At 42.0% G+C, this 13,128-nt stretch overlaps 1 protein-coding gene across 2 annotated transcripts in view; it reads left to right on the top strand.

Annotated features, from left to right (window-relative positions):
• The first annotated feature begins 8,911 nt into the window (after positions 1-8,911).
• The window catches only part of Asah1 (N-acylsphingosine amidohydrolase 1), a 35,871-nt gene continuing 31,654 nt past the window's right edge, over positions 8,912-13,128 (top strand). Inside the window, exon 1 of one of the 2 annotated variants that reach the window (XM_075986622.1) lies at positions 8,912-9,216. In XM_075986622.1, the coding sequence (XP_075842737.1) occupies positions 9,139-9,216 (78 nt within the window). In that variant the 5' untranslated portion in view covers positions 8,912-9,138. The remainder of the gene's footprint in view (positions 9,217-13,128) is intronic. The other variant, XM_075986621.1, reaches the window with a different exon arrangement.

Here is a 13,128-nt window from a genome sequence, read left to right as displayed (position 1 = left end):
TTCTGACTAGGTGAAGCAGGGCCCACTAGGGAGAACCTCAGCACTTGGGAAACAAAGGCCAGCTTGGTCTACTTGGGGAGTTCCAGGACAGCCAGAGCCACATTGTGAGGCCCTGTCTCAAAAAAGGAAGCAAACACAGAGAGGTGGTTCTGCCTGCATTTTAGAGTTCACAGCGTCTTACCTTGAATGTGCCCAATCTCATTGTCTGGTTGCATTTTAGAGGTTATTTTGAAGAAGAAAGAAATTGATGAGTCCATGGAGAAATTTATCACAGTGGTAGAGGCCAGAAATTAGGGTAGCCTGGTCTACAGTGTTGGCAATGAGAAGCTATGAGATTGTTTCAATATGACAGATTATTTTATCCTGTAGGAGTAAATGCAAGAGATCAAGGAAACCCGAGTCAGGGCAACTCCTAAATTCCCAGCATCAGCATTTGATTTAGTAAGCGATTTGGAAAGCAGAAGGAAACTAAGGGGTTCAGTTTTGCCTTGTTGTCGGTTAGATATGAAACAGGATTTGGCACGAATAGTTACAGAATCTGGACGTGGAGATGGCCAGGAATGAGATGAACCTGGAGGCAGGAACTGATGTAGAAGCCATAGGGGATCACTGCTTACTGACTTGCTTCCCATGATTTGCTCAGACAACTCTCTGCTAGCTCCCAGGACCACCTAGGTATGGCATCACCAACAATGAGCTGGACCCTCCCCCATCACACAGAAAATACGCCACAGGCTAAGCAAATGTCATGGAGACATCATCTCAGCTGGTAGGACCTCACCCAAATGACTCTAGTTGACCTAAAACAGAAGGTTTTGTGATCTGGCCTGGCAGTGTAGTGTAGTGGTTCAGTGTACATGCCTCAGAATTTGAAAAATTAGGCACAACTACTCAGTATACAACTCCAATTTCTCCCCATAAGATGGATACTATGGTATCTACTTCATACCTATATTCATCTCCAGCCCAACTTAAAATCCAGAATACAATCTATCAGTAATGCATCATTCTTTATATTATTATTGCTATCCCTTAGTATATGATCTGAAGACAATTATTTTAGTTAATTCATTTATTAAATAACTATTCATAAGCCATGCCAAATATTGTACTAAGTACTGAGAATATAACAATTTTTTTAAAAGCCTATGACGTCATGGAACTTACATTCTGGCTAGAGGGAGATAGACATCGGTCAATTGAAGAGGAAAATAGTAGGTGGGGATAACAATTAGAGTTAAGATCACCAGTGCTGGGAACCTAGGGATTTCTCTACAGGGCAATCTTCTATATAACTCTGAGTGAAATGATCCATTAAGAGGAGTTATTCAAGCATCTGAGCAGGCCACATGTATATCTAAGACAGAACATGCTACAAGACTGGATGGTAAGTGTCAAGTTCCTCATATGGGCCATCTCTAGTGTGCCTGAAGCTCAGAGAGAAGACTGAGAAAGCCGAGTGCCATGAAAAAGGGACAGACTGGTAGGATACGAGATCAGAGAGGTAGCAGGGTGGAGCCAGCCCAGAATGGCTTCATAGCCCATGGCAAGGGCGCTGGTTTTTATTCTGAATAACAGGTAAGTAACTGGGTGGTTTTGAGGAAAGAAAGATTTGGTCTTATAGAAATTACATGAGTAATGGGTAACTTGGACTGGGGCAACGGCAGTGTACAGCAATGTTAGATTTAGGATACCGTACAGATTGAAGGTAAATCCAATAAGATTTGCCCATGTAGTGAGTGTATATCAAAAAAAAAGAAAAGTCAGAGATGACCAAAAGATTTCTGTCCTAAGCAAAGTAGGCAAATTGAATTGCTGTTTACTAAGGAAACTGGAAAAGTGACTGTGTGTCACGTCATAGTTTATTTGTGCCTCAACAATAATAACAACAACTGCACTGGACTGGTTTTGTAGCTCGGCACTACGGCATAGATCTGTAAGCCCAGCACTAGACAGGCAGAGCTGGGCAAACTGTTACAAGTTCACGATAAGCCTGGTGTATAAAGCAAGTTCTAGGCCAACCACAGCTTTATTCCAAGCCCCCCCCACTATATATGTATGCATACAAGTGTGTGTGTATAAACTACACACACGCACACATATAAACTTTACAATCGCCTCCCGTTTAGAGCTGGAAAGTCTGCTATCAGAGCTGGAGCTTCTGATAAGAGCACCCTCAGTGGATCCTCACATGGTCGAAGGCAAAGGGCAGGAGAGGCCAATGGCAGCACGAAGAGTGTCTTTTATAGAGGCTTCAGTCCTAGCATGAAGGACAGCCCACGTGAAATCACCTCCTAAAGACCCTCCCTCCAAATGCCAGTTCCTATGCCCGATCTAACCAAAACCACTAACTGGACATGCATTAAATACTTGCGCGGGAGTTGAGTGTGCATTTTGTTTACATTGTAAGCTTGAGATTGGGCATGTGTTACTGGTGTGTGTATCTTTGATAGCACCTACTGTCCTGCTTGCACATATAGTCAATTATACCTTTTTATACATACACTAGTTCCACAATTGTAATTGGTTTCATTTCTCATTAGATGTGACCATCATACTTCTCATTTTTCTGGGAAATAATACAGATGTTAGATAGGATTAAAGATTAGTCTTGTTGCTGATTAACAGTGAAACAGGCACAACAGCTTCAACCTCTTGCCAAAATGAGATTCCCACCTTTCCTCTGGGGCAAGTCTGTACATCCAGGTGTTGTGGGTTGTTCTGCTCTTTGTCTCTTTTGGACGCCTGCCTCCCAGCTCCCCAAATCACACACAGAGAATTAATTCTCACTTATGAATGCTCAGCCTTAGCCTGGATTGTTTCTTGCCAGCTTTTCTTAATTTAAATTAAGCCTCTGGGCTTTTTCCTTTTCTTACTTCTGTATATCTTACTTTCACTCTAAGTCCGTGACTGGCTGTGTGGCTGGGTCCCTTCTTTTCTTGGCCGTTTAGCTCTTTTAGACCATCAGATGTTTTAGACAGCAAAGTAACAGCTTCACAGAGTTAAACAAATGCAACATAAAAGAAGGCAACACATCATTGCATCATTAAAACAAATGTTCCACTGCATAAACAAATGTCACACATCTTAAAATAATATTCCACAACATGCAGTTACTTGGCAAACACAAGTTGCATCCTGGGAACACAGCCGATCTCTAAGACAAGAGGGTATGATGACTTCAGGGTGCAGCTGGAGTTGGGACAGTGCTTCAACACTGGCAGCCTGGTGGCCAGGACTTATAGAAGCCTCCCTTCCTTGCCTACTTTCTCTGCATGTCTTCAGAAGCTCTCCTTTCATGGTGCTTTCTCTGGAATTTGCACGCAGTCATGCTTCAACTGTATTTTTAAGATTCTTTGGAGAGCTGCCCATCTGGGGAGCAGTGGGCAAAGGCAGCAACTATTTCTCCTTCGGATCTTGTCATCTAGGGCCGTATGCAGTGAGCATATGGCTGTGGAAGGCAGATGCAAATAGAGAGCCAAGGACAGATCAGGTCATGCCTGTACCATGGCTCCCACAGCTATCTACCAATTAGGTAAATCACTCCTCCCTTAGGGAGACACGCACGGAAGAACTCAGAGAGAAAGGTCAAGTTCTCCTCCCCAAAATGTCTGAGGTAGGTCTTCTTCATTTCGTGAGGCCCAAAGCTCATACCATTTGGGTAGTTCTTTCTGAGAAAAAGAATACAAAATTAGAAGCATAAAACTTAGTAGAAGGCCATCAAGGTTAAGGAGTGGAGGAAGGAGTAAGCTCTGTAGCTTTACAGTAATCCTCTCCTGCTACTTAGAAGTTGATGCATATTTTTCTGTGTTTATCAGGTAGGTTGCTGTCCATCACAATGATTCACCTTGCAAGCAAAGCAATTTGAGCTTTGTAATAAGGAGTAAGGAGAGTTGTATTAAGGTTTCAGCAATACAGAGTAGTGGCTCATGGAAATACAGAGTCCAGCTGTCAGACAGGCTCTGAGATGGATTGATCTAACATCCTAACAATGTCACCAATGACCCAGCTTCTTTCAGTCTTTCCACTGCGCTGTCCACAGTATCTGTTTCATCTTAGGTGACTCCCTGCAAGTTTGTGCTATGGATGCCAGCAGCACTGGACCGCAAAGTTCCTCGAACTGAGCAAGGGAACTTTGATTTGACTATATAGCACAAGACCTGGGCTTCTGGTCGGTTTGTCTGATGCATTTGGGTAAGACCTGCGCCAAGCATTTTGGCAAGAGAAACAGAGTAATTTTAAGTGTCATAAACCGGTCAGGGCCCACCCATAGAGGGATAAGGGTATGTCTCATTCAAATCCTGGAGCTGCTGCATGTCAGGATTGGAAGTGAGATCTGTGAAACGTCCGTAATATAAGCCAGAGAGTCGTTCTGCCTAACGGGCTAACTATATTGAAGCTTTTCTAGCAATTCATTCGATTTCTATTTTGCCTTGCATTCTTTTCTCTGTTCTGAGGCCGAAGCCTCCAGAGGACAATTAATCATTTATTCACTCTTGTGCCAGCACCAGTATTAAATGTTCAACCTTTTTGAGGGAATAAATTTATTACATATACACTAGAAAACAATAGAAGCATTAAATAGCTAATTACATTCACCGATGTAAAGTAGGTGACATATAAAATTAGAACAGTTCAGCTATTGTAGGATTTAAGTTGAAAATAGCCTTCAGGGCCAGAGCTGTAGCTCAATTATAGGCAAAGTGCATGTTTAAAATGTACAAGGCTCTGGCATATCTGAAACAATAAATGACTTATCTTCTGGTCAGAAGTATATCTCACTAAGGAAAAGGTAAAACAGGACAGGAATTTTTAAATGGTGCTTCAAATTTGACATATTTGAAATACCATTGATTCAACAACACTTCACAATGTTTCACAAAGAAATAAGGACTTAGTACAAGTGGAAAGATAATTATTATAACCTTTATTTTGACATTTATAGAGGTACAATTAGATCAAATGTGAGCTCTAAATTTTCAGTTTTGTAACAGAAGAAAGTGTCCCTTTATCTCAGGCTGAGGGAATAGTTCACAATGTTTTTAAAATCTAAAAGTTAAGAGAAAAAAACAAGTAACCTGTGACACGGCATGGTAAAGCAACCAGAAGAAAGAAAATGTACTGATTTGATATGACGTCTGTCTTTCTATTTTTCCACCTCTTACCATCTATATTCTTTCCTGAAAGACAGACAAAAACTTCTTCAAACATGACTGGCACTTTAGATGTATCAGGATTTTTAAATGAACTATAATTGCTGGGCGGTAGCCGCACACATACTTAATTCCAGCGCTCTGGATGCAGAGGTAGGTGGGTCTCTGTGAATTCAAAGCCAGCCTGGTCTACAGAGCAAGTTTCATGACCTCCAGGGCTACACAGAGAAATCTTGTCTTACAAAAACTAAAACAAAGTTAATTTGTTTGAGACCATGGCAGAGGTCTCACAGGCTGACTACAAAGCTACAATCCTAAAGTTCTAGGATTATAGGTGTCTAAAAACATGCCCAGCCTCTCTGAACTTTTTTTTATGCTTGTAAAAACAAATATATTTAAACCTGGTAAATTATTCTGTTAAAATCCTTATTTTCAAACTGAAATATTATCTCCATATTTTATCTTCTAGTAAAAACTGTTATATACTCAGTATTTATTAAATTGAGCCATACTTTCTGGGTAAGTGCTATATTTCACTGAAGCTGGGGAGATAAGATTACAATTACTTTGAATCAAAGCTCCACCGGGGAAATCTAGGAATGGGAGGTAGGAGATTCGGAAGTCTATGGCTTGCCAAGAACTTCAGCTATCCCTATCAACAATTTAAATACTTATGTTGACTTTTGCATACTAAGCAGGTCATCCAACTCTCAGACTTGATACTTCTCTGAAGAGTTTGAATCACCTTTTTTTTAACATATACAATCATTCATATATACATTTCAATATCATCTCTAGAAACACATCAGTATGCCTAAACCACTATAAAATTTCCTATAGTTACATCTGTTTTGGTTTGGTTTGGTTTGGTTTTTCGAGACAGGGTTTCTCTATAACTTTAGAGCCTGTCCTGGAACAAGCTCTTGTAGCCCAGGCTGGCCTCAAACTCACAGAGATCAGCCTGCCTCTGCCTCCCGAGTGCTGGGATTAAAGGCGTGTGCTACCACCGCCTGGCCTATAGTCACATCTTATTCTGATTTTTTGTACATTTTTAGCATTGGAAATCGAGTGGATTAAAAAGAAAAGATTAGACACCTCAATATTAGCGACTTGAAAGTCTGAGTTCTAATGCAGCCAGGTGAAGCCTTGACTCAAAGAGGGGGATAGGGTTAGAAGTCAGTGATATAAGCCTCATTTAGCATTTGCAAAATCCTAGGTTCAATGCCCAGCACTGTACACTCATATAAGATGTGTGTGTGTGTGTGTGTGTGTGTGTGTGTGTGTGTGTGTGTGTGGTGATGGGTGACATACATAACTCTCAAGGAAGTAAATTTTAATTTATCTAAAAAGAAAAATCAAGAGTTAGTATATGGTAGGTTTTTAAAATTATTTTTATGATATTGTGCATATGGTTATCATGCCAACTTGTATAACCTTTCTTTAGAAAGCACCTAAGTTTGTTAGGTCACCTAACTACCAAATACTATTTCATAAGGAAAAGATGCGACTGTGACATGCTCAAATTGCTCTCAATCATAATTAAGGTGAATTAATCGGGTAACCATTTGGTTTGGTAATAGCTACTTAAAAACGGATTCTCTACTTTGGATAGACTTAAGTTTCGTGGTAACCCAGCAGATTCAACACTGAACACGTGTATTCAGTATTACAGAAAATTCCCAGAGTGAAGTCCCAGTCTTTACACTGGCTCTTGTCTTTAACCTGCTTTCTTCACCTCTGACTTAGTTTATCTCTCCCTCATTCCTCTGTTCAAGCCACACTGGCTTTTCTGGGATGGCTGAATACACTGGACACTTTAAAAAATTAACTACCAATCATGTCTCCAGACTTCTTTAGTTTCTGCCTAATAATGCCCTTGTTTCTGTTTGTTTTGTCCATTTTTTGTTCTGTAAAATGCTTTTATTTTGAAACTATGAAGAGACATTACCTTCCCAGTGTTGGGTAGCATGAAGAAATGAAATGGGCTTGATCGTCCTGCAGTAGTTGAACTTAGCAGTATACTTTCGAAAACCAAGTTGTAGCAGTTCACTTGCTAAAAGATGCATTTTTAACTTATATATAAAACATGAAACTGCACAGCGGTGCAGCGCAGCAGACTGCTTTTATTTGCAATATGCAATCCTTACGTCAGGTTACGCGTATATCCCAAACCTTTATCATTTCTGTGATAAAAAGCTTCATGTTTAGGCTCAGTCTCACTACTCGGCCTTTGCAGCACAGACACCCTCTGCTCCAGGATGGTTTCCTTGGCATCCATGAGGCTAATTCCCACCACCTACTGTTCAAATCTGTCCTCGATAAGGTAAAATTTCTAATCCCTTTCCCAGCCTCTATATTCTCAGTAGCCCTTGTCCAGTTCTGCTTTGCAGCATTTACAGCCTTCCGCTTGCTATTTTATGGACTATGCTGATACGTGTGGTGCTATTTCCTATCTAGTAAGTTTCATAAGGGAAGAACTTTATGTCTTCTTGCTGCTTCCTCATAGCCATGGTCAGAAGAGAACTGTGTGTCACAGTATTCTCTGTTTTCCTTTGCCGTCTAGACTTGGGTTGAAACCATAGAGTCCGTGACTAAAAATGACCTTTTGCCTCAGACTCCTGAGTTTGGGCCCTACAGCCACCCCCAGTGTGACCCTCAAAAAGTGAATATTTTCTGATCTTGCTTACCTAAGCAGGAACCCAAGTGTGTGTCAATCAGTCCTGTGCTGTGTTTCAACACATAAACTTCCTCAAAGAACACAACTTGTTTATCATCTGCCTCCAAATTTGGATGGGGAAAACCACATCAACTTACCATTTCCCAACCTCCATCAAGGAATGTTTGCATTTTCTAAGGAAGCAATATAGCTGGTAAAACTATAGTTTCACACGCACATACACGTAAGGAGAACTGTAGTTTCTCTCTCTCTCTCTCTTACACACACACACACACACACACACACGGAGAACTACACGGATCCCCCAGCACTGGAATGGGGTGGGCATTAAATAAAATTTTAATGGTTCTGAACAAGTTTTAGTGCAGCATTAAAAAAAAAAAAGAAAACCGTCTTGAGATGTCTGTTGCTGAAGCAGAAAATGGAAATCCAGAAGGTAAAATTTCCTGCTGGGTTCTAGGTAACTCATCCTATTAGGACAAGCCTTGTACAAGGATGGTGTGCGAAAGCCAAACAAGTATTGTACGTCTGTCGAGCTGCTTTTCAGAAGTAGACTATGAAGATACCTGTCCTAGGTTTAGGTCAGCTCGGCTAAGCTTAAGTCCCATGAGCTAAACAAAAACACTTTAGTTGAGTAACTCAACAAATACATCCATGAAGATCCCACCCCTTCGATCTCTCTAATCTCGGACAAGAAATTAAAGTCCAAATTTTAGGAGTAGCAGTACCGTGAAATCCCAGGCGGGTAATTCACAGCCTAGACAGCCCGAGTGACGAAACAGCCCTGTCCTGGCCCTGACACCGGCCCCTCTGGCAGTGACCCCCTCGGGCAGGATGGATAGGGTGACTCACTTGGGGCCAGCCTTCCCCAGAGGGCAAACTGGGTCTGACGTCATGCTCTGAGACTCTGGGTCCGTTTGGTGGGCTTAGGAACGACGCCTTGGAGCCGACCTCTCCCGAGTCAGTGGGGTCCCACCCGCAGGCGTCTTTCAGCACCCGGAGCCCAGCCCCAGCTCTAGAGCTCCGAGAGGGTGAAGTCCTGGCGAAAGCTGGTAGCCCCGCCCCGGGGCGTGGCTAATCTGGACGAAACCACTGTCTGGAGAGCGGGGGGCGGAGCCCCCTCTCTGGCCTAGTGCACGGTCTGCGCTCCGGGCTGGTGGCTCCTCACTACTGGCGCCGTCCCCCGCCGTGTATGGTGTGGCCCGGGGTCGCTGGTCACGCGTCGGGGGCGCGGCCTGCTCCCGACCTAGGTGGTCCCTTCGACTGCTGAGGAAGGAGTCGCTTGGAGCGGCGCGGGCGGCTGCGAAGATGCTGGGCCCACGGCTCCTCACCTGGGTCCTCCTGACCGCGACTGTCACCTGCTCCCAGGCACAGCAAGTGCCGCCGGTGGGTGAGCTCCAGCCGAGGCGCAGATGGGGGTGCAGGTGCAGGCGCGGGCGCAGCTGTGGCGGGGCGGGTGGGGGCTAGAGACACCTGCTCGCCGGCTGCATCTGCCGGGGACCTGAGGGTCGGTCCTGGGGAGCGTGAATGCAAACCCGCCTTGTGAGCCCCGGGCGTAGTTGCTTTGTAACTCTCTGTCTCTCTGGAAAGAGAATACGTTTTAGGGAAATCCTAGGCTCCGTGAACGACTGGGTAGGGTTCGGTCATTCTGCAATCTTGATGTTAATATTTGAACTACCAGCTGTAGGCAGAACTCCCTGGAGAAAAAGCTACCTATTGCCTGTTGACTTTGCCATGTTCTGTCTGGTTACCAAGTGCTTTCTTCTGAAGAAGCCCACGCAGGAAGCTGCGGGTCACATGCAGCCTTAGCTCTGATAGTGGGAGCCGGTTCCCCCCCCCTCCAGCAAGCTGCACTGACTGTCGCTTTCACGCCCCGTCTAGGAATGCCTGTCCCGTGGTGCTGAGAGACCAAGTCACAAGGCCACAGACTTTATTTTATGGAACCGCAAGAGACAGTGAGGGACTAGCATGACTCTTGCATTTAATACAAGAGGAAGTAACCCTAAGGTGCAAATCTAGCCAGAGGTCGCATCATAATTCACATAAACATTTCTAAATCCAGTCTCTTGGCAACAGTCTGATACCAACAAGTCATGAATTGTTTCTTTTTCTCCCTTTATTTATTTATTTTTTCAACAAGCTATAGACCTGAAGGGTGTTTGCTTTGTTGCCAGCAGAGTTGAGAACTAGGAACCTGAATGTACCTTACCTGAGGCAGGACATCGAAAGTGGTAACAGTGGGAGTTTGTTTATTATTTTATTCCTGGAAGGAGAAATGCTTTTGGAATTAAAAAAGGGAGGGAGGGAGGGAGGGAGAGAGAGAGAGAGAGAGAGAGAGAGAGAGAGAGAGAGAGAAGCAAAAGGCAGGATATTATCTAGTCACCAGAGTAAACACTTAGCTATAAGTAGAATTCAGAAAATAAGTATGCAGAGCAATTCCCGTGACCCAAACCCACACCGTATATACAGACAGTTGCAAACCCACACCGTATATACAGACAGTTGCAAACCCACACCGTATATACAGGCAGTTGCAAACCCACGCCGTATATACAGACAGTTGCAAACCCACACCGTATATACAGACAATTGAAAGATTATAAGGAAGAACAAAACGTTTGCTCAGTGCAGATAGGGAATTGATTCCTGAGCTCGGTTGGGATTGTGAGGATTGTTCAAGGATTTGGTATTTGGATAGCCTGTGCCTTTTTTTCCCAGAGATTACCAAAGGGACTCACGAATAGTTGAGCAAATTAGGTTTAGAGTCGAAGAGAAGGATTGAGAAAGTACCTTTTCAACCATGGGCTAAATAACAACAAATTAAAGAAAAAAATCTCATTAGAGAATTTGGGCTCAATCCAGGATTTGTTCTAGATTGGGTGTCTTTAGAACACTGAGCAATTCCTGATAACAAGTAGCATTCTTTCTCTTAGCAGCAGAAGGGACGGTTGTGTTTTTGAGATACATGGTGTTTTGAGATACATGGTGTTCTTTATCAACTTGTGGACAAAATAAGCTTGCTTTGTCTCATTTTAATGTCTCCAAGGAACAAATTCTCTGAGCATGCTTGTGTCCATGAACAGAACAAAGATACCTATATTCCTCTCTGGTGTTAGTTCATGTGAACTGTAGTTCCATGTACTGGGAGCTGGTTGTTACTATTTCTTAATATTTTGTTTTTAAGTGAACATATTTTATTGTCTGTTTCCTGATTGGTTTTTTTCAGCACTAGAGTGCTCACCCAATACCTTGCATGTACGAGGCAAGCACTTAACACTGAGCCCATGCAGAATATTTAGTGGTTTTCAAAATATGAAAAATCAATAGCTTGATTTAATAGTTTTACTCAGAACTGTAGGTAGATTTTTCTTTTGGCCACTGGCTCACAAATAATGACATGGAGACATCATAGTAATTATGAACGCTTGACCTTTAGCTTAGGCTTGTCTCAACTAGCTATTATAACTTAAATTAACAGGTTTATATTAATCTACATTCTGTCACATGGCTTTTTACCTCTCTTCTATCTTGCACATCCTGTTTTCTCTCTGGCTGTATGCCTTCCTAGATTCTACCTCCTCTTCCTTTCTCTCCCCAAAAGTCCTACCTATACTTCCTGCCTAGCTATTGGACATTCAGCTTTTTATTACACCAGTCAGGGCAACACAGTATACAAATATTCCACAACATTTCCTCGTTTTTGTCTAAATAAAAAAGGAAGATTTTAACTGTAACATGGTAAAACTATATACAATAAGAACAATGATCAAGTAAGAATTACATTCACAATGTTTAGACCATATGTATTTGGGAAATTTGGAGAAAGTACTATTTTATCTATCCTATTATAATGAGTCCAAAATTTTATACCTAAACTATTTTCTACTATAACTTGTATTACCATCCTAAAAATATCTTTTTAGACCTTAAAACATTTTCTTAGATAAACAATTTAAGCTTTTATGTTTCTCAAACTTGCAAACTTTACATTTCTTTTTTTTTTTTCTTCTGGTTTTTGGATACAGGGTTTTCCTGTAGCTTTGAAGCCCATCCTGGAAATAGCTCTTGTAGACCAGGCTGGCCTTGAACTCACAGAGACCCACCTATCTCTGCCTCCGAGTGCTGGGATTAAAGGTGTGCGCCACCACCACCACCCAGCTCAAACTTTACATTTCTTATATTAAGTTTTTCTCCTGAATTTTGTAATAAGGAAAACTGTAACTATAGTTGCCTGGTCTTCAACCCCATCAAAGACTGGAGAAGGATATATTACTACCTGAGTAAATAGGAAGTGCAGAGTAAGCAACTTCCAAAACTATAGAAATGACAGAAACAGTGGACTGCCTGTACAATCACCCCACGTTCCTCTGCAACATTGGGATATCCATCTTTGGCCTAAAGACCTAGAATGTCTGACAGACTTTCCTGTGAAGCAGGAATTTTTGAAAAACTGTCCTACCCTGTCTTGGCAAAGTTTGGCATTTAACTTTCTTTTGTGTCCTGCTTGTCCAGTTTGTACAGCATACTATCAGGAGTCAAGGGAAGGGCAGTTTCTTGCCCAAGTGGCTAGCTTTGCCACAATAAAAGCAAATTCCACTTGGCAGTTTTTCAATGCCTATCATCCTTTTTTGAAATAGATTGGTACTGCCAGAAACAGCTGTGTCTCACTGTCCTGGAAAACCTTATATTATTAAAACATTTTAAATGCCATAATCTGTAGGTCTTTGAAATATTTGAAGACCATCTATCTAAAATGTATTTCTGTATGCCGTGGAAACATACCTAACACAACTACAAGTTTGATTGTTATAGATGACTATTAGCCTGATTTGTTAATTATCCTAAATGGTTTATAATAACTGCCTTTCAGGACTAGAAATTTACATTTATTAATGACCTATATAGGTACGCTACCTTAAACATATACATTATAACAAAAATCTTAAGTTTGCATCAATATATAAAAATCCATAGCAATATAAAATATTTGACGCTAGTAGTTGTTCAAAAGTAGACTCGACAACCCACCCTTTTATCCCATCATTCTATATCCCCCCTCTTCCCTTCAGAAAGATACCTGAGTTTAATCTCTTGTTCATCTTTTTTTCCTGGCCATGACCAACAACTTGTACTCAATCCCCCTAAATGATGATAAACATCCATAATCCATTGAATGACCAAAACCACCCACCTCACTTCTTGGGAATGTGGGAGTTGTGTTCTCTAGACTGCTTCCTTTTGCCTGGGGGTGATGGCATCTTTAGGGGACCCTGAAAAGATTGAGATAATGGTCAAGTC

Source organism: Microtus pennsylvanicus, chromosome 9, assembly GCF_037038515.1.
Source record: "Microtus pennsylvanicus isolate mMicPen1 chromosome 9, mMicPen1.hap1, whole genome shotgun sequence".
Classification (NCBI taxonomy): Eukaryota; Metazoa; Chordata; class Mammalia; order Rodentia; family Cricetidae; genus Microtus; species Microtus pennsylvanicus.
The sequence above is the reverse complement of the archived record's forward strand: the minus strand, read 5'-3'. Positions and strand labels throughout refer to the sequence as shown.